Genomic DNA, 22,049 nt, shown 5'->3' with positions numbered 1-22,049 from the left:
CCAACTGCTTGGAAGCCTTCCATGGCTCCCTAGTGCCCCCAATTAAAGTTAGACCTCCTGAATACCGTGTATTACAGGCTCAATATGGCCCCATTTGCCCCTCCAGTCTGTTCTCTCTCAGCTTCTCTGTCCCCTTCTCTAGACACCAGCCACTCTCTAGCTCTTCAGTGGTGCCATACTCTCTTCTACCTCTAGTCTTTGCACCGTCTCTTCCGTACACTTGGAACAATTTCTTTAGTCCCACCCTACGGTCTTTGATCTGGATAAGGTTTATTTCTTTTGTATATTTAAGAGTGAAACCATTTTCTCAGAAAACCTTCTCTAACCAGTCTCTAACCCCAGCCCAAATTCTGGGTTAGAAGCCCCTCTGTATGTTCTCATAGCACTGTTTTAGAATTGCCTATTTACTTGTTCATCTATATCACCAGACTCTAAATTACATGAGAACAGCAGCTATGTCTTGTTCACCATTGTATCCCCAGCAACGAGCATAATGCCTGGCACAGAGTGGGCCTGCAATGAATATTTATTAAATAAGTTCACCTATTAGGAAATAAACACACACAAAAAAACTGTCTTATATAATTTAAAATATCATGTGCTTATTATGGAAAACTTGTAAAATACAGAAAGCAATAGAAAAGAGTCTATCTATCTCACCACATAATAAGGACCGCTGTTATGCTGGCAGATTTCTCATATATATATGGATGTATGTATCATTTTTATTGCTAAAATGACTCTATGTGTTCTATTAATTAATTTATTTTATTGTGGTAAAATACACAGAACATAAAACTTATCATTTTCACCATTTTAAAGTGCAGTGCAATGGCGTTAATACATTCACATTATAGTGCAAAAATCACTACTACCCATGTGCAGAACGTTTTCATCTTCCCAAACTGAAACTCTGTACCCGAAATGCTAATTTGAACTAAATAAGAACACAAATATTTTTATTTGACTTTGTACCAAACTCGAAATAGCTTTCTTCCTCCTTCCAAATTAGTATTTCCATTTATTTTCCAGTGGTTTTGAGGCTGTCATGGCAGGTGCTATCCTTCCTAGAGCTCCACTGTGCTGTCAGCCATCTCAGTCAGGGGGAATTCCAGGTTCAAGTCTCACTTTACACTGCAATGCCTACTGTCAGGGCCCACAGTACTTTTAGAGGCCCACAAAAATATCTTAATTCCTTTCAGATCCAAGGAAAACGAACTTCTAGGTCAAAGAGAATGTTTTAATATGTAGTATCAACATATTTGCCATTATAAAGGTATCACATAAAATATAATTTTTAATATTGTTTTTGGAGGAGGAGGCCTATGAAGACAAATGTGCTTAGGTAGTGCATTAAAAGGCTCTCAGGTTATAAAATGGTGAGGAGGAATCACTGAAGTGTTTAATGCAGGAGACATATCCTTTGGTCAATTTCCACCTTTCATTTTTTTTTTTTTTTTCCTGAGTATAAACAAAGAAATCTTTCAAAAAGTTTATATAGTACTATGTATAGTGAAACAGAAGTGCATCTTAAAATTTAGTTTAGGTCATGTCTTTAATTCCTAGGATGTTAAGAAGTGTTGGCAATTAGTCCTCCAGGAAAAATTTTCCAACTTGAAATAAACTGACATGTAAACAAATAAATTGGGCCATTTCGAGAACTACACAGCATTGGTTTTATGTGTTTTAAGAGCATTCCTGGAAGCAGACTGACCAGGATCACATGTGTGAGACTTCAGAAATGTATGGCAGATGTCCCTGTTACCTGGGTCTTCTGTTTTCTTAGCTGTGCTCACTTAAATATCCCTGCTGAGGGAAGGGATTACAGATCATTCTAATTCCATTCTATAGCAATTGGTACCATTCTGAGCACAAATAGACACCTATTAGGAGCATTTTTGGCTTGACGGGATATGTATTTAGAATTGTTCCAACTAGAGGTGTTGTGATTGGAATTATTCTAAGTCATTTGACAAATTCAAAAGGAGGATTTTCCCCGGGGGAGGGGGATGCATTTGAGGGTGAGAGGAATGAGAGAGAAGAGAAGGAATCCTAAGTCATTTACGAACTTCTCCGGAAACATAAGTTTGAAGACAATCTTTTTTTTTTTTTTTGTCATCCACCAAAAAAATTTTTAATAGACTTTATTTTTTAGAGCAGTTTTAGGTTCACAGCAAAATTGAGCAGAAAGCACAGAGATTTCCCATATACCCCCTGCCCCAAACATGCATGGCCTCCCTCATTGTAAACATCCCCACCAGCGTGGTACACTTGTTACAATTGACAAGCCTACATCAACACATCATTATCACCCAAAGTCTCCATAGTTTACATTAGGGTTTACTCTTGGTGTTGGATGTTGTATGGGTTTGGACAACCCATACTGTACAATGACACGTATCCACCATTACAGTATATCACAACAGAGTATTTTCAGTGCTCTAAAAGTCCTCTGTGCTCTGCCTATTCATCCCTCTCCACCTCCCGTTCCCACCCCCAACCCCCAGAAATCTTTTTACTGTCTCCATAGTTTTGGACAATCTATTTTTCAAAGAAGACACAGAGTCATTTTTTCTTAGTTTCCATTCTCTTATTGCTTTTCCTCCATCCATCATAAAAGGTGAGGAGTTTTTTTTAAAGTACTGAACACTGTCCTACTTGTCATGTTAAAATATAAGCTCTTGCCAGAATTAGAGCTCCAAGTTGCGTTCAGTTACCTAGAAAAACTACCCTGCAATTAGAAAGATTCAGATTGAGACAACTCCCCTGTATAGCGATATGACTTCTCCCTCCAGGGCCTGCACAGTTAAGAAATAGGTCCACCAAGAGAAAAGGAAATAAAAATGACAAACTGGATTGTCTTGGAAAGCTTAATTACACTTTCTAGCCTGTCTTTGTAACAGTTCTCCAAAGCTTCGTACTTTGGCCAGAGGTTTGTCCCCTGCGTACTTGAGGTTTGGCGGCACCAAGACAGACTTCCTAATTTTTGATCCCAAGATGGAACCAACCTTTGAAGAGAGAAGTTACTGGCAATCTCAAGTCAACCAGGGTGAGACTTTTTAAAGATTAACTATATATGTTAACTAACTCAAGTCAGTCATGAGAATACTTAGAGAAAAGTGTTATTGCTCACACCTAACAATTAATACGAGATTAAGGCCCCCCAACTGACCCGTGGCAGTACCTAAACGAAAGAAGGGAGCAGTGGGCAGGGTTTTCCTTATGATGTTGTTATGATGTGAGCCCTCACACACAAGGTGTGCTGGGCCTGAGAGTTAATTGTGTTAGAAATAGAACAGTGATTGTAGCTGAAGGACATTGCTGCTTAGAGGGAGCATGGGGGTAGGCATGTGTCCGACTGAAGAGAGTGTTCACAGCTGAAGACAGATTGAAGCATTCCGATATAAAATGTGATATAAAATGTGAAAGAAAGATATGACAACGGGACACGGAGATATACTCTGCTGCTAAGAATGGATTGTAAGACTTGACTTACTGGGCAGTGGTTCTCAAGCTTTCTTGACTACCCATAATCACCTGGGGTGAGTGAATATTTGGACTTCTGGACTCCGACCTTAGATTCCAATCTTAGCAAGCTTGTCAGGTGATTCTGGTATTGGAAGTCTTTAGACTTCACCTGAGAAACCTGCCCTAGGAAGCCATAAGGATTTGTCCTGTGTCTTTCAAAAGTGCTAACAGATATCAAATGGAAGTTAAGTCATTATTTCAACAATTGCTAAAAATATTGTATAATCAAATTATAAACATGTATAATGTAAATATTAATAAGTAATATTTGTTTCATATATTACATATTTTCCTTCTGTTTATTTTCTCTAATTAGGAAGCATTTAAAAGAGTTAATCAGTTATTGGGCCAAAATTGACAGAACAGAAGTAGAAGAAACAGGAAAAAGTCAGGAGGGTTCTCTTTGAATAATAAGTTGAAGTAGTTTATGTTCAGACTTGGCCCTTTCCCACCAGTCATATGCATTCAAAAGGTCTCGGAAGTTTAGACAGGAAATTCTCCTCTGCTCATCAGTTTTCTACATACCATGGAGTGGGGGAGGGGTGGGCACTGGGATTATCCAGATTCCTCTGGAACGTTCTTCATGAGCACAGAGATGGAGGGAGGCACCGGTGGCCAGCCAGTCCCAGTGCGCGGCTTCCCAGAAAGGAAGTCGCTGGCTGCCCTGCTAGCCCTGCGGCAAGCGCCCTGCGTCCCTGCTGCCTTGTGATAAAGAAAGTCTGCCCACAGCATCCTGGTGGATTTTTCCAAGTGTGCATGTTGTAGTCCCAAAAGTTTGGATGGTACCCAATTTAAATGGAAAAAAGTCAACGATTCTTGTCCTACCTTCTATTATGTCAAGAGGAAATCACCACAAAGCAGATTTAGCCCATGAAAAACCAATTTCTGTGTATTTTGAAAGTGATCCTTAAGAAAACTGAACTGTGTTTTCATCATTAGGGCTCCCTGGTAATTTCAAGCTTCTGAGGAGCCCTCTGAATTGTTGAATAACTTGAAGTTATGTCCAGTGTATCTGTGTTCAGTGTATGTTCAATCTTTCTTAGGAAACCAGCCCTTCGGGTTTTTTTTGTTTTTGTTTTTGTTTTTTTTTTGGTGATTGGTTAGCCAGCAAATTTGACATTTGTAACAGAACATATCTTTCTCTGATCGTGTACCCGATAACAAGAAACTTAATAATCTTCCTTTAGTCACATAAGTAGCTAACTAAATACATATATGGAATTTCAACCTTCTCACTGTGAAAATAGATTTTCTAAATTATCTCTTCCACTTGCAGATATTTGCAAATCTGGATCCATCTCTTCTGATGTATATAAAAGGTTACAGCTGGAATGGCCCTTCCAGGAGCAATTGCTGCTCAGAGAACAATACCAGAAAAAGTTCAAGAACAGCACCTACTCAAGTAAGAGGTGAAAGGCACCCTGTAGGAGTTCCAGCCCCAGAAACATCTGGATAGGTTGGCATGGGCTTGAATCTAATAAACCCTACAACAATGGTGTAAAGCAATACAATACTCAAATGCTATCAAGAGTTAATGGGAAATCTTGAATCAAAACTTGTTTTTTCCTTTTTGTCTAACTTTGCCTACTAGCCGCAGAGTGAAATAGAGAAATCAACCATTCCCAAACTAACAATGACCTTCACTGTTTTCAAGAACTAGGGAGACAAAGAAGGCATAAATACCCCTATATTCCTCATGAAAAAGTAAAATACAAAAGTATAAAGTGTAAAATGTGAAAATCCTTCACACCTCGTTGTCCATCCATCTCCCCTCCCTGAAGTGACTCCTACTATGAGTTGATGTATATCATTAAGTGGGAGAATCCTGGGTCTTGCCAGTCTTGACTACCAAGAAACTTTCTCTTTTTCTTTCCTCTATGGCTTTGCAAACACAGGACTAGCTCAACTAACCAGGAATTTTTTTCCATTCCTTAAAACAGTTTTCCAGTCTTCAAAATAGGATGACATTGTCACACAGGGCTTTAAAGCACATGAAACAAGCAATCCTTTTTTTTTTTTTTTTTACTTCTCAAAATACATTGTACTTGATTTTAAAACAAGCAATCCTTATTTAACTATGAAATATATTTTTATCTGAAAGTTAGTGTTTTATGCCCAACCTACTTAGATGCACTAAAACTTTTTTTGACTTTTGAAAAATAAATTGTCTTGAAGTTACTTTATTTGTGTTAGTCAATATTTTTTAAAGTACATTATTTAAAATAAATTATCTTTGTAAGATTTTACTGTACACTACTTGAATTTCAGTATCTCAGATGGATTTTTAATTTATATGTATATATATTTATTTATAAGTTACAGAAAAAAGGCGAGACGTAAGAAATCAGAAAATAGCTTATGTGCTAATAGCTGATGTAGTCCTCTAAACTTATCTTTTACATTTTTAAGAGGAGGAAGGTGCTACTCTGATACTTTAATACACATGATTTATTGTTGAATAGAATTTGGCATGGGGTGGGGCCATCTCGGATTCTGTTAAAGTGACAGTACCAGAGACCTACAGTAGTAAGGTATCATTTGTAATAAATCATTATGATATATGCCTGCTGGGGGAAAGTTCCATGGTATTGGGTAATCAGTGGATTCCCAAAATTTAATATTTTGGTCATATTAAACATTATTCTAGTTTATCTTCAGTTTCCGAAAAATGTTTGCTACTGCACATGACCTTTCTGTTACTAAAATGGTAGGTTTCCAACGTCTTTGCCTGCCTCCAGGACTTGGACCTTCATAGTTTCTACACCAGAGGAAGGCCTTCCTTTGCTAACCATGCAACTGGGTTAATATAACTCTGGTCACCCTGTTGGCAATGTTAAGATGTATAACAAATACAGATATTTTATTTGTACTTGGAAATATTTGACTTCTGGTTTAAAATTTTCAATTTTAATCTGTATGTCGTGGAAACATAGATAGAAATCTACTATGTTTAGTCTGGACACCTACTCATTATACTGGCAAATGACTAAGAAGCCAACAGGTGTTTCCACACATTGTTCTGAATCCATGGCTGAAACTGGTAATGGCTGAGTGACTTGGAAAAATTCCTGGGATGGAGATAATCTAGATGACACATTTTAAAATGGCACTGACTCGTTCCCTTGCATTATTCCATGTATGTTTACATAAGGGTGCCCAGCATGCAGTGTGGCACTGGGTACTGGGAGTGGAAGAATGGGATGATGAGGTGGAGATATATTAGCTCACTAAATATAATTATTTTAATAAGGGAGTACTCCTCTCTGCAGTCATACCCAGAATTACATCTCTAACATTGCTTCCTCTTCCTGCCCAAACAGGTTTACAATGTGAGTCCATGTTCTCATGACAAATGTTTTTGTCATCTTCTACTTAAGTGGAACACACGATCCAAAGGGACCTCTATTAGAAAACTTACCTATGTCTTCTAGGTTACCTGTCTTAAGGTTGCAGCCCACTAACTAAGCAATTAATGTGTCCTTGCTGCAACAGCATGTGGCAGTAAAGCACACTGGGGGCTGCATGTGAGCAGCAAGGGTCTAAAGCATTTTTGAACCATCACATCTTTTCTCAACTATTGCACAGGACATATTTAAACTAAAAAGTATTCATTATTTATCTGAAGTTCAAATTTAACTAGGCATCCTATATTTTATTTGCTAAATCTGACAACTGTGCCTGTGAATTTCCTGTGGCGCCCCAGTGTGCCTTGGCACATAGTTTGAAAAACATAGCCCTATAGCCCTAGGCCAATTTTTTAATGTAAAATTTTATTCATTTTAACATAATATATCATATACAGGAATTTTTCAAAAAGTTGCTCTAAACGTAATTAAAATTACCAAAATATTTTGTAACTGAGTGTTTGAGTAGACATATTTAGATTATGAAGAATAGGGTTTATGCTGATTAGTGAAGGTCTGGCCTACACATGCTGAGCACTGAGCCATAGACTGTGGTTTCCCCAATGCACTTGCATAGCTTGAACAAAACCTGAGTGCCAGACTAGAGCTTCTGGTACCTTCCATGGGATTCCATTCAATAGCTGAAGCACATGAAATCAGATTGATTTTTTCTTAAGTTGCCTATTCAGTTTTGTCGTCTCTTAGACATAATTATAGCCACTTACTGGGACTGGAATGCCTTCAGTTTAACAACAGAAAGAGCAAATCTGGAGGCATTCTTCACTGCAGTGCCAACCTAACCATGAAATTGCAACACTCTTCTTTTAGGAAGCTCAGTGGATATACTGTACACTTTTGCAAATTGCTCAGGACTGGACCTGATCTTTGGTCTAAATGCATTACTAAGAACAGCAGATTTGCAGTGGAACAGTTCTAATGCTCACTTGCTCCTGGACTACTGTTCTTCCAAGGGTTATAACATTTCTTGGGAACTAGGCAATGGTAAGTACCTCTGGGAACATTTCATTAATAAGGAGATTCCCCCACTGGTATTATTTGTTTCTATTTATGATATATATAAAAATAATAATGACATTCTTTTTACTATTAGCAAATATATTTCTGCCTGGGCACATTCTTGCAAGTGCTCAACAATGCAACTTTTGGAACTGCATATGTCAGAAAACTCCTTTATATATCTCAGAATCTAATGCTAATCCCAGTTTATGTCACATTTGAGGTGGGTATAGCTAGTTGAACCCAGCAACCTTCTCAGGTTCCTTCAGATTTCCAGTCACTTTAAACCTGTATGTTTGGCAGGCTGGACGCAGCAAAACTGAGAAGTATGCAGTTTGCTTGTACTCTTTCCTTCCTTTCTCTGTTTCTCAACTTGTCAATTAATCTTAATTAATCAACCCCATTCCAACTTCCATACTCAAGCTGTCTAGAAGTTGCCAGTACAGAATACTACCAAGGTCAAGCTCCTGATTGTCTCCTTCTTCACTGCTTTTTGCAAGGAATTTATAAATTCTCACTAAAGAGTAATGATTAGTCACATTCATTCAAAACATATTTATAGTGCTTTTTCCATAGATTGGCCAATGTCACTGAAGATAAAATGAGAAATCGGGTGGAGTAATATGATCAGTGCATTGTATATATGCCAGGCACTCTTCTAAGCATTAAATGTCTTCCCCTGCACAGACTTTTTTAAAAAAATAAATCAGGTTATTAAATACTGGATACACACTATTTTCCAAATATCCATTGGTTTATTTTCCCCATTATTAACTTCAGTTTGTTTAATGCCACCTCATACCTCAGTTATATAATTAAAATTTTTGTTTTTCTAGAATATCTTCTGTATAACCAGGGGGAGTTACTTTTCTTGACTTTGACTTTTATGTTTTTGTAATTTGAAAAATGTTTTTGTTGCATTTATATGCTGCTGTGTGTTTGCTTTTAAATAAAAATTTTCTAGGTAAGTGATTATTTTGAGAATTGCTGTCTTTCAGAACCTAACAGCTTCCGGAAGAAGGCTGGTGTTTTCATTGATGGACTGCAGTTAGGAGAAGATTTTATTGAGTTGCATAAAATTCTAGGAAAGTCCACTTTCAAAAATTCAAAACTTTATGGTCCTGATGTTGGTCAGCCTCGAGGAAAGACTGTTGAGATGCTGAGGAGGTAAGAGCTAGAGGACACAGAACCACTTTTCTTAAGGATAACTGTTCTTCTCTCGTGGAGAATCCTCAATAGTCTGCATGTTACCAGACAATTTGCTGCCTGACTAGATGACTGAACAAAAGAAGAAATATTGACTGTCTCAGAGTACCAAGGATTCTGGGACAAATGGCACCTATCATAAAATTTGTTATCAGGATTAGGAAATTTTTGTTTATTTGATCCTAACAGTAACCAGCCATTTCTAGGAAATAAAATCGTTGTGCATATCTTGTGCATACGTAGTAAGTGCTAATGTGATAGAATTTTTGTTCTAGTTTCCTGCAGGCTGGTGGAGAAGTGATTGATTCAGTTACATGGCATCAGTAAGTATGTCTCCTATTCTTAATACTAGGAAAGTAATGCTAGCTTTACTTATTATGTAGTTTTCAAAAAATTATTCCCATTTAACTGCTCATTCACTTCGTAGTTCAAATAAGAAATAGTGTCTCAAGCAGCACTGTACTAGAATTTTAATGTTAACAAAAAAACATTAAAAGTTATTTTAAATAATATGATGGTTATAAAATCAAGGCACACTATCAATTAGCCCATGGAACATACTAGGTCACTTCAAAAAGATCGTGGAAAAGTAGAAGTAAAAGATAATGGCTCTGGCTGGTTAGCTCAGTTGGTTAGAATGCAGTGGTCTAACACCAGGGTTAGGGGTTCAGGTCCCCAAACAGACCAGCTAAAACTTATTACTTGCCAAACAACAGGTAACCCACAAGTACCTGCACTTCTGATTGTGTCTTAAGACAGGGTAATTGATTCTAGTTATCTGGATAGAACGGACTCTTCCTCACATCCCCTTCCATCTTGGTTCCTCCCTAGTAGAACTTCTGCCTTTGTTTTATAATAGGGAGTGGGAGAGATAGGAAGGAGAAAAAAATCAGCAGTTAACCTAAAAGCAGAAAGTAAAGTCTGTTATTTTTTTCTAAATATTTTCTGAATAATTTAGCTACTATTTGAATGGACGAATTGCTACCAAAGAAGATTTTCTAAACCCTGATGTACTGGACACTTTTATTTTATCTGTGCAAAAAGTTTTCCAGGTAATAGTTTTTTTCCTTTTAACATAAAACCAGAGTCCTTATTTTGTAATCTGTCTAGTTCTCAATTCTATAGGTATATAAATTTACATGATTTTTCTCATTTTAGAAAAGAGGAACTCTGTCTTATTCACTTTTGTTTCCCACTGAGCATTGGGACTTACCCATGTGCATTGATTAGTATTTTAAAAATACTTCTAACAGCTTTTTAGTAGAATTAACTATCACAGATTATAAGAATGAGTTTATTTACATTCCTTCCATGCCCTAGTGTTTCAATAAAAGAAAATTGCCCAAGACCTAAATGACTGTGGACATACTTTATGACAATATAGGATGGATGGGTTTAGGAATACAAGGTTTTGAATGTTCTTGATTTTCAATACTATCGTTGGTCAGCTTGTTCGCAATTACCATGGAGATTTTCCTGTTCCATAGGTGGTCGAGGAGACCAGACCCAGCAAGAAGGTCTGGTTAGGAGAGACAAGCTCTGCGTATGGGGGAGGAGCACCCTTGCTGTCCAACACTTTTGTAGCTGGCTTTATGTGAGTGAAGCAGCCCTGGCCTCAGGGGCTAGATTGCAGCTCTTTCTCATCCTTCAATTGAAATAGCTCCTCAGCCAAAAAGCAGATCACAGATGGTTTCAGTGGCTGAGCTGCAAAATTCATGCCAGATTTTGCAATAAAATGATTTACTAAACTTGTTGGACATCTTTAATGGGTGTCCCAAATCAATCATTCTAAGAATGAATTGTTTTAGAAACTTTGTTTCTTATTTATGGCCCATAAATAAGCCAAGGAGGCGTTCCTCTAAAGAAGTACTTTGTAAAGAATACATCTGGCGCTTTGGCTCTGAAGATACTTAGTGAACATAGTTCTTTACACAGATTCCCAAGAAGTCCAGAGCCTGAAGTAGGAGGTTGTTCCAGAGGGGCTACCAATGAATTTAACGATTTACTAGATCACCTCGTTATCCAACATCACAAACTTGATTGCTCTAAATTAGGGATTTACTTACATTCAAGAACTCTGTTAGCACTCTTAATCTAGAGTTCTGTAGCCTCACGTTGAGATTTTTTTCTCTTTGCTTTCCCATCCTTATTCGTCATTATTATAAGCTCAGAAAAGCACAAATCCTTTATGCTCATGGAAGAATGAGAAGGGGGTGGGGAGAGGAGAGGGGGAGGTGTCCATAAAAGTTTAGGAGAGGTTCAGTTTATTTTATATTTCTACCATTGGTGACTACCACCTTTTCTTCAGCCCTCACACGGTGGGGGACATGCTACAGAATGAGGACTTGCCTGTAGGGGTGGGAATTTGTCTGCTGTGCTTTGTAGAAGTTGTCTTACCCTGAAAGGGCCTCCTCTGACATGTTAATGGTCTGCTAGGATTTGTTATCATGCCGAAGTATGGGAAGATGTGAAGGGAGGCGTTCTGCTGCTACTGCACAGAGTCCCCTTTTCATTTGAATGACTTATTTATAATTAATGCCACTTTTCTTGTTTCTTGTTAGTTCCTCCCACATAGATGGATAAAACAGGATACTGTATATAATTAGAATTGAGTGATTCTGTTTTCCAAACCTGAAGTAAGCTGGGTCTCACTCTGTCCCAGGTGGCTGGATAAATTGGGTCTGTCAGCCCAAATGGGCATAGAAGTGGTGATGAGACAGGCGTTCTTCGGAGCTGGAAACTACCAGTTAGTGGATGGAAACTTTGAGCCTTTACCTGTGAGTGACCATTGTTTTCCTCTCTCTATGAGTAGATTAAAGAATACTCAGGGCCCCTGGTATTAACCCCCTGTGAACAGTCCATCCTCTCGATAAATAGCCAAATCACGGGATGATGAGTTGGAAGGAAAATTAGATCATTCATTCTAACATTTTTGTGTCTCAAAGAAGAAATCAAGAGCTAGGAATAACTTCTTAAGTGTGGGCCATTTGGGGCATAGTGTGGATTTTTTTTTAAAGGGACAATTTGAAATTATGTGACATTTAATAAGATAATAAACTTGGATCAAAAATGTTTTGCAAAGTAAATCAAATTAAAATTGCCTACAGTATTCAAGGCTTCAAAACTTTTGTGTCATGAAATCATAATTCATTTAATTTAAAAATGAGCCAGTACCATGTACTTGTTAAAAAATTTCACCCTAAGAATTGACTATTTTGTTAATAATCTTCAAGCTACTTATAAATAAAGTCTCATTTCCACCCTACTTCCAACTACATCTGGTGCTGAATAAAACAGGAAGGGTAGCCTTTCTACCCAAAAAGACACCTGAAAGATACATATGTCTAAAAATTGGGATAATATAGCTGTAGCCCTGAAAAATATGACCTTGATTTGCATAGTTTAAAATGGCATTTGAGGATATCATTTTTTAAGAATAATTCCTAAGGGAATTATTTTAATATTGTAGGAAAGCTAAGAAATTTTGCAAAGAGCATATGCCAAAACATAAACTAGGCTTTTGTGGTTCGTGGATAGATTTCCCCCCAAAATTGCTTTTTATCTATAGCAGTCCAAGCTCAGGGAGCACATTGCTCATAATTGTTAAGAAAATTCTTAGAAAAGTGACCTTGCAAAAAAATAGAATTTGTCTTTCCCCAAGTATATTATGTCATCTGTAAAATTTAACTTAGCATGGCAATTTCACTAGACAAACATTCAGAATCTACTCCTGGCCCTTTCTTAAATCGGCCTTGAACAAGGAAGATGAATAAGTAATTTCTGCAAAATTCACATTGAGTACAATGTTTAGAAATTAGCCAACTTACCCTGTCACTGTTCATAGTGTCACCTATTTATTATATTATCCAGATCTTCCCAGGGCCCACACATAAACCTTTGGCTTAAGAACCCTTTGTATATGAACTAAATGTTCTTCTTCAAGGTTCAGAGTCAGCTAGAAAAACTTGCAAGAGGATATGGCACCCTTGATACCTGAAGGATCCAAGGGAATCAGCCTCAAACCCACTGTACATGTTTGTTTCCTTATCTGATTTGCTCAGTAATCTTATAAGGTGGCAAGGCAGGTATCTTAGATCCAGTTTTCAGATGAGGAAGTTCAAATTGAGAAGAGGCGGCATGATTTGGTAGAAGCCACACTGTTGTCCTGTTACTCTAAAGAATTCCATTAAATCCTGCCTGTTTTTCTACCCTGTCAGTCGCTGAACCATGCTCAAGTAATGTTTCCTTTGAAAACATTGACAGTCATGCGAAGCTTAATGAAAGGGATACGTTCTGAGAAATGTGTCGTTAGGTGATTTCATCATTGTGTGAACATCACCGAGTGTACTTACACAAACCTAGATGGTGGATAGCCTACTACACATCTAGGCACCAGAGGAATCTACATTACAAACTCATTTATTTTTCTTCCCACAATTTGCCACTCCTAGAGACCCAATATCCTTTTCCTTTGTCTTGTCACTTGACTAAATATTTATTGTTCTTTGTTGAAGATGCTACGTAAACCTGAGTTCTAAACCACCTCTTTGAGAATTACTCATTCCCTGGGTGTCTTCCCTGTATATATGAAATATACATGTTGATAAACTTTGGTTTGTTTTTCTCTTGTTATCTGTCTTTTGTTACTCCAGCTAAGAACTAAGGGTACAGGGAAAATTATTTTTTTCCTCCTGTACACCCCAGTCTCCCAGTCTTGTTTGATCCATAATCCTACCCACTCCTTACCTCCCACCTATTGGATTACTTTGAAGCAAATCCTAGATATATTATTTTATCCATAAATATTTCAGTATGTACTTTCTTTTTAAAAACAGCATAATACCATTATCATACTTTAAAATATTAACAAAATTTCCTCAGTATCATCAAATATTTAGTCAATGTTTTACATTTTCCTTATTGTCTAAAATATTGTTAACAGTTGTTTTATTCAAATCAGAATCCAAACAAGGTTCATATGTTGCATCTGGTTGGTATGTCTCTTAAGTCTGTTCATCTTTAAGTTCCCCCTCTCTTGCCCCTTGTTATTTATTGATTAAAGAAACCAGGTAATTTGTTCTATAGTGTTTTCCACTATAGAATAAATCGTTCTGGATTTTGCTAGTTATTCCTGTGATATTACTTAGTATGTTCCTCTGTCCCCTGTATTTCCTATGAACTGGTAGTTATATCTAGAAGGTTAAGCTTATTCAGGTTTTTGGTTTTTTGTTTTTCTGCAAGAATTCTTTATAGGTGATGTTATGTGCTTCCTTTGGGAAGCACATGATGTCTGGTTGTCTCTTTTTTTGGCCTTGATAGCTAGTGATTAGGTAAATGCTTAATCCATTAACTAGGGGTGCTATAAGATTTTAAAGGAAATTATTTGCCTCTTAAACATACAAAAGTTTTATTTCAAAAACTTGTGTTTGTTTGTGTGTGAGTGCGTTTGTGTCTAAAAGTTCTGCTTTGAGCTTTGCTTTAAATTCATGGATGAAAGATAACCAAGAATATTTTAACTCTCTGAGCAACGGATTACATTCTTGAAATATACCTCCTAGTGGGTATGGCCCTCTGAATTATAAAAACGTAGTGCTTTGGTGATAAAAAGCAGTAAATGACATATTGCCCTCAGATTCATTGTAGTCACATGCACCGAGAAAAGGGACAAATCCTATTTAAATACCCCTGGGATAAGTCACATTCTTTGTAGGATAACTATTTGCTCATCACTGGTTTTGTTAAATAAGGAAATAAGTAAAGATTTATTTTTGTCCCTTTCCTCCCCAACCATCACAACTAGGATTATTGGCTATCTCTTCTGTTCAAGAAACTGGTTGGCACCAAAGTATTGATGGCAAGTGTGAGAGACCCAGACCAAAGCAAACTTCGAGTATACCTTCACTGCACAAACATCAACCAGTAAGTATGAAACATGCCCTGTACCAATCAATAAGTTATCATCAGTAATAAGCATATAACTTCCTACTCTAACATCCTATTGCCACCTATCTATACTGTGGGTCTAAGGTGTATTATTGTTCTTTTTTGTTTTTTGTATTCATGATATGATGCCAAAGCCTAAATAAAAAAAAAATTGCTTAAATATAGGCATTTGCAGTTCCTCAGAGATTTATACAATGATTTTAATTGTCATAATCTATAATGAAAATATACCCTGAATTTTAATAAAGAATTTACAAATGTGAGAAAATATAACTTTTTATATGAAAATTAATTCACTGAAGGACTATGAGTGAATATAAATATGAATAATTAGATGAATATACTTATCTCCTCACATCATACCTGACAAATTTAATAATGAGAAGACTTAAAAGAAGGAGAACAGTAACAACAGCAACAATCTTATTTTCAAAAGTTGCAACCACAATTTCTAGACTTGAGAGAACATAGAGATTTTTGTAGCCTTGTACTCTGGCTTTAGTTAGCAAAAAATGTTCCTAAATCTTAGAGATGTTCTCTTCTTCTTAGTTTTAATTTATCATTCCTAATAGGATGATACTAAAATACTACTTCTAGCCAAAGATGTCTCCTGCCATTTCCCATTTCTGGTGATTGGGAACTCTGCGCATAGTGAGGGCCCCACTAGGAAGCAGTAGGGGTACAGTTTGAGTGGATAAATTCTGAAAAGTGTTAGTAGACTTAATATTCTTGTTTCAGGCTTTTCATAAGGCTAGGAAAAGCCCCTGTTTTTATGGTGTATAATCTGAATTCACATGAACCCCCAAAATTTGCTTTTTACCATTTAATCTTCCTTTGTTTGAAAATGGGTCGTCTGTCTTCCTAGCAACTCAGCCTGGCAAAGCAGCCAAGATCTCAGAGCTCTAGCCTAGAAAATGTTAGTGTGAAGAGCAATATTTTTTTTATCATGTTTTCAAAATATGAGTGGTCAGTATTATCATAAAAGGAAGGATACTAAGAGGGCCATCATCATTATGGATCTTAATACTTAGTATCCATGATCATATTGGTAATGGAATTTTTATTTGCTTAAATTAGATAAATATTTTTATTGAGTTAACCTATTTGCTTTTATAGTCCAAGGTATAAAGAAGGAGATTTAACTCTGTATGCCTTAAACCTCCATAACGTTACCAAGCGGTTGCAGTTACCATATCATTTATTTAACAAACAAGTGGATAAATACCTTGTAAAACCTTCGGGACCTGATGGATTACTTTCCAAGTGAGTAATTTTCCCTGTTCATTTCAAACTTTCAATAAATGTATTTATTTATTGGTGATCATCAGAATAGAGAGTTTTGACAGGGAGCAAAAAACAAAAACATCAACTATAGTAGTACCCCCTTATTCTTGGTTTCACTTTCCATGGTTTAAAGTTACCTACAGTCTGAAAATATTAAATGGAAAATTCTGTAAACAAACAACTAATAAATTTTAAATTGTGCACCATTCTGGGTAGCTGATAAAATCTCACACCATCTCGCTCTGTCTCACCTGAGACAGGAATGGCCCCTTTCTCCAGCTTATCCAAGCTGTATGCACTACCTGCCTATCAGGCACTTAGTAGTCATCTCAGTTATCAGGTCAGCTGTCTTGGCATGAGTGTCAGTATCTGTACTGCAGTGTTTGTGTTCAAGTAATCCTTATTTTACTTAGTACTGGCCCCAAAGTGCAAGAGTACTATGCCTAATTTATAAATTAAACTTTATTGTAGGTATGTATGTATAGGGAAAAAATACTATGTATAGGATTCAGTAGTATCCATGGTTTCAGGCATCCACTGGGGGTCATGGAATGCATCCCCTGCAGATGAGGGAGGACTATGGTATTTTAAATTCTAACAATTCTTAATATTCATGAAGTTTATATATAAATACTTATTAATACAGTATAACTCACTCTGAGTGTCCAAAGCAGGATATAAACACCAACTAGCAGTTATCTTAGAAAATAGTTTGCATTTCAAAATAATTTGATATATCAAGATTCATCCAATGCATTCAGATTTGCTCTATACAAACATAATTCTTTGTAACACAATCACTAAAACGAAACATACCTAAATGTAATTGCTATTAAGGGCACATGGGTTGGTATAAATATCATACCATATGAGCTGGGTGTGATTCTCTTACAGCATTAAAGTAGTTTTTTTATTGGTTAGAGTAAGAAAAAAATGGACAGAAATGTACTTCCAGGTGGATTATTTGAAGTTCGTTCTAATACATTTTGGTTGTAAAAAACAGTCATTGAATATATCTTATAAAAGCCCATAGTCAACAGAGTACCAAAAAATGACTGCTGAGCCTTGAAGAATTAGGCATATACACATTTTAAGGATTCTGTCCAATGTGTGTTGGAAGGAGCTCTTTTCATCATGACTATTCTCATATTAGAGCATAAAAAATTAAGTTTACAAAATTCTCATCATCTCCTCACATCTTTGCAAATGTTGTATGAGTGATGTTTTCAGTGACTATTAACACTGAAACCTTAGAAAGTACTGTAAGCATGCTTTTTCTAAAGTCTTATCCCCCACAGACAAGCATTATTAACATTGGGTACCATGCCTTAATTTTTTTCCCAAATGCTTTATTTTACTTTATCTATAATCATATAAAATATAATGGGAAAATGGCAAGGGGAGGGTGGACAGGAAGCGATCCACAAGTTTTCCCAAGCACTTTTTCATGCATAGCCTTGGTAGATATTTTCAGTGGGCTGCATGTTTTATAAAATGTCATGGTTTACTTAACCAGTTTCCTCCTGTCTAAACTCCCCCCCCCATTGCAAATAATGCATCTTTGGATAATAATACTTTTCTCTACATAGGTTCTGACCCTTTTTGAAATGGGTATTTTTTCTTTTTTTTCTTTTTTTTTTTTTTTTTTTTGAGCAAGGTACAATTTTTTATTTATTTATTTATTTATTTATTTATTTATTTATTTAGGCTTCCTTTATTTCTCTCAGCAATGTTTTATAGTTTTCAGTGTATAGGTCTTACACAAATTTTGTTAAATTTATCCCTGATTTTTTAATACTGGTATTTTTTTTTTTTTTAATTTTATTTTGTCGATATACATTGTGGCTGATTATTGCTCCCCATCACCAAAACCTCCCTCCCTTCTCCCTCCCCCCTCCCCCCCAACAATGTCCTTTCTGTTTGCTTGTCGTATCAACTTCAAATAATTGTGGTTGTTGTATCTTCTTCCCCCCCCCCGTTTTGTGTGTGTGTGTGTGTGTGTGTGTGTGTGTGTGTGTGTGTGTGTGTGTGTGTGTGAATTTATATAATATATAATATATAATATAGAAATGGGTATTTTTTCTTTAGCATATTTATGTCTGTTGCTGATAAGGAAAAAGCTTTTCTGTAGTAACTGAATAATAGTTGTAGAGTTCGAAGTGTCTTTAAGAGATTATTTTAGGGCCGACCCCATGGCGCACTCGAGAGAGTGCGGCGCTGGGAGCACAGCGACGCTCCTGCCGCAGGTTCGGATCCTATATAGGAATGGCCGGTGCGCTCACTGGCTGAGTACCGGTCACGAAAAAGACAAAAAAAAAAAGAGAGAGAGAGAGAGAGATCATTTTAGTCCAACCACCCATCTAAGTCCATCCAGCTTGGTTTGATTCTTCCTCTCAAGGCTACTGTTCACTCCGACAAGGATAAAGTGAGCCTCTTTGTGCTTCTGCTTGCTGCTCTTAGTTCTATTCTCTAGAGCAAAGGTCAGAAACTATACCTCAGGCTTGTAGACAAGTGGGTTTGGAGGATTTTTTCCCCCTTTTTCTGGTAGGGGAGGTTGGTGTGCATTCTGTGTTAACTTTTGTTTTTAATTTAATTGCCAACATTTAAAAATTAACGAGTAATAAAATATCTGGGTTTCCAGATTTTCTTTTAAAATGGATACTGTCGAAACTCTGGCTTATTTTCCCAATTAGCTGGAGTTGAATTGGAGTTGTTTACTTTAGTCAGGGTCTTTCAGCTTTTTAGTTCTCTACAGTCCTTACCCGACTCTGTTGTCTTCTGCCTTTCCTACTGTACTTGTATAGATAGATAACTTCCTTGGCCCTTGTGAGCATTTGAGTTTGCTACCCCTGATCTGGAGCAATGTTGAATACCTCATTTTCTCCAGAATTCTCAAATATTTGAAGGATGACTGTATTGTCTTCTTTCCAGGCTAAATATGCTCAATTTCTTCAATGATTCTGCTTTTTTGCTGTATTTATCAGACCCTATTGCATTCTGATCACATATTTTATGTTTTATAATTGGAAAATTGGTGAAATTATGGATAATGTTTTATTCCCATAAATTATCCTTGATGAGTATGTATTAGTTACACTCTTCTCTCTTTAAAATCTTGCAAAAAGTATCCCAAATACGTCTGAAGAGTGCAATCTGTACACTTGCTCTTATTAATGACCTCCAAAAGTTAAACAGTGATCCCCTTAAAAAATATTTTTTACTTGAACAACTTGTATAGTGCCTATAGAGAGGGTCCTGTATAGTAAGTACTTAATAAATATTTGAGTGAACATATTTTTTAATATGAAAGCAGTATTTTATATTTATCTCAGATAAATTTTGCCCAGCATCCCTAATTCTCCCAAACCTCTTGCTTGCTAATTCCTTCCAGCTTTGTTTCATCTGAAACTTGACAAATATGTCTATTTCTTTGTCATCATGTGACTGACTTCAAAATATGAAACAAGATGCTACCCTCAAATAAAAGTCCACCCTCATTGCCATCCTGATGTGGAAATAATCATTGTACTTTAAGCTTATACCTAGTATACTTATAGCACCTTTTAGATATATTTATTAAACAATGTAGCATAATAGTATAGTATCTTGCTTATGTTCCTCATCCTACCCACAGCAGTATTAATTTACAATGATCAGATTTACCTTTAAACTCTAGCAAAATACCCTCTCCAAAAGCATTTCTGAAACTTTTGTGTGTACTCATGCAAGGTCCTTAATTTCATGCGGAAGAGACTCATCATTGTCATTTAGAGATGTTTTCAAGACCTATTTTTGTTTGTGGTTTCCTGACAATGGTTATGGCATTTCCTCCCCGACCCCATCTGGAAATTGATGTGATATAGGCTTTAAAACAAAAACCAACATGTGTGGACACAGTACAACTGCAATGTAGCCTCGTTAGCCTTTGGCACAGTCATGGGTATGTTACCAATATGACTTAAGTTACAGAATCCAGAGCTGAGCATCTAACCAAGGTTAAATGGAAACCAGTTTTTCTGCTCATTGATACTTAGTAAGGATAGGGTGTGGGAGATCCTTACAAATGAAAAGTATATAATAATGCTACATGGAAACACAAAATATCTAACATTAGAGAATTAAGTAAATAAAGTAATACACTCACACCATGGAATCATGCGTAGCCATTAAAATTATGTAGGGGATGAATGGTGTGAGCAAATGTTAAGGAAAAAAGAATCAAGTTTTAAGAAAATATGTATGGCATACCCATGTTTGTTTAAGTAAAAATATGTGTGTATATACATACATAGAAAAGAGATGAAGGAATGAATGTATATCAGTATATTAAAAATGGTTATGATGATTTAACAGGTTACTTTTGGTGTATTTATCTGAATAATAATATTTTCATAGTGCTTACTGTATGCAAGGGCACTGTTTTAAGTGTTCTGCATATATTAGATGTATTGCATATATGATATAGACATAATTCTGACATTAATCTTTTAAGTTTTCAAAAATAAAAAAGTAATTTTTTACTGTATAAAAAGAATTTGAGAAAAAGATAGAGAGATAAGCATCATTTAGAATTATGAAAGTAACTCTCAGCTAAAGCAGACTAGAGCTTTTCTTCATAATCTCTTGTCCATATTGGATTTGTTGCTGTCAGCATGCATTAGTTTGATTTAAATAATAGTAAGTATTTATAAGGATTAACTCTTGTCCTTAAAGTTTTTTCATTTTTTTTTTGGCCATTTAAAATTTGAATTCCAGTAGTGAAATACACAGAAAACATAAATTTTTCTATGGTTTAGCCAAACAAAATTGTTTTTGTTTCACCACAGCTATACACATTCTACAAAAATATTTTAACAACATAAGAAAATGAATGAATACCCTTTGTGGGGGGAGGGGAGTTAGACAGTTAATGGGTATAGTTACAAGTGGGAAATTTCATTGGCTGTCATTTTTATGTTACATTCATAAAATTTACATTCTATTCCACATATATCCTTATTTGCTTTATCCCAAAATGTTTTCAATTATTGGCCATCAAATAAAATAGCCACGACTTTAGAAGTTGTGTTATATTTATCCTTTTCATACCTCCGTCATTTTGCCTAATATAGATTGCATGTGTTCCATCTTCTGTAAAGGGCAGAGAGTAAATATTTCAGGCTTTGCAGGCCATATGGTCTCTGTCACAAGTACTCAACTCTACCATTGTAGCTTAAAGGTTATCTAGGTCAAATACCTAATTGATATAGTGCTGAAATACAAGTTATATAATACAGGCTGCCACAGAGAATTTTTTTGCTCTATGGAAGATTTCACGAGTTCTGTAGGGAGCGTGAGGCACTCACAATTGGGCTAACTTGGGTGCATCTTTCCTCCTTTCAGATCTGTCCAACTCAATGGTCAAACTCTGAAAATGGTGGATGATCAAACTCTGCCAGCTTTGATGGAAAAACCTCTCCGCCCAGGAAGTTCACTGGGCTTGCCACCTTTCACGTATGGGTTTTTTGTGATAAGAAATGCCAAAGTTGTTGCTTGCATCTGAAAATGAAAGTCATACCCCAGCCCTGAGCCTGAATTTTTCAAGCATATTGATAAGAGTAAAGCTAAATTCAGGCTATAGGAAGGCAAGCAGCTATGTCACAAATCTAACGGGAGCTTCAGAGACAT

At 36.3% G+C, this 22,049-nt stretch overlaps 1 protein-coding gene across 3 annotated transcripts in view; it reads left to right on the top strand.

Moving 5' to 3' along the window:
- HPSE (heparanase) overlaps positions 1–22,049 on the top strand; it is a 30,595-nt gene extending 8,546 nt beyond the window's left edge. Inside the window, exons 2-12 of one of the 3 annotated variants that reach the window (XM_063108394.1) lie at positions 2,904–3,049; positions 4,805–4,930; positions 7,761–7,934; positions 8,948–9,116; positions 9,431–9,478; positions 10,114–10,207; positions 10,643–10,749; positions 11,818–11,932; positions 14,956–15,074; positions 16,215–16,361; positions 21,765–22,049. In XM_063108394.1, the coding sequence (XP_062964464.1) occupies positions 2,904–3,049; positions 4,805–4,930; positions 7,761–7,934; positions 8,948–9,116; positions 9,431–9,478; positions 10,114–10,207; positions 10,643–10,749; positions 11,818–11,932; positions 14,956–15,074; positions 16,215–16,361; positions 21,765–21,924 (1,405 nt within the window). In that variant the 3' untranslated portion in view covers positions 21,925–22,049. The remainder of the gene's footprint in view (positions 1–2,903; positions 3,050–4,804; positions 4,931–7,760; positions 7,935–8,947; positions 9,117–9,430; positions 9,479–10,113; positions 10,208–10,642; positions 10,750–11,817; positions 11,933–14,955; positions 15,075–16,214; positions 16,362–21,764) is intronic. The other 2 variants (XM_063108395.1, XM_063108396.1) reach the window with 2 other exon arrangements.

This window comes from Cynocephalus volans, chromosome 9 (genome assembly GCF_027409185.1).
Source record: "Cynocephalus volans isolate mCynVol1 chromosome 9, mCynVol1.pri, whole genome shotgun sequence".
NCBI lineage: Eukaryota > Metazoa > Chordata > Mammalia > Dermoptera > Cynocephalidae > Cynocephalus > Cynocephalus volans.
Note: the sequence above shows the minus strand (reverse complement) of the source record. Positions and strands in the feature narration are given on the sequence as shown.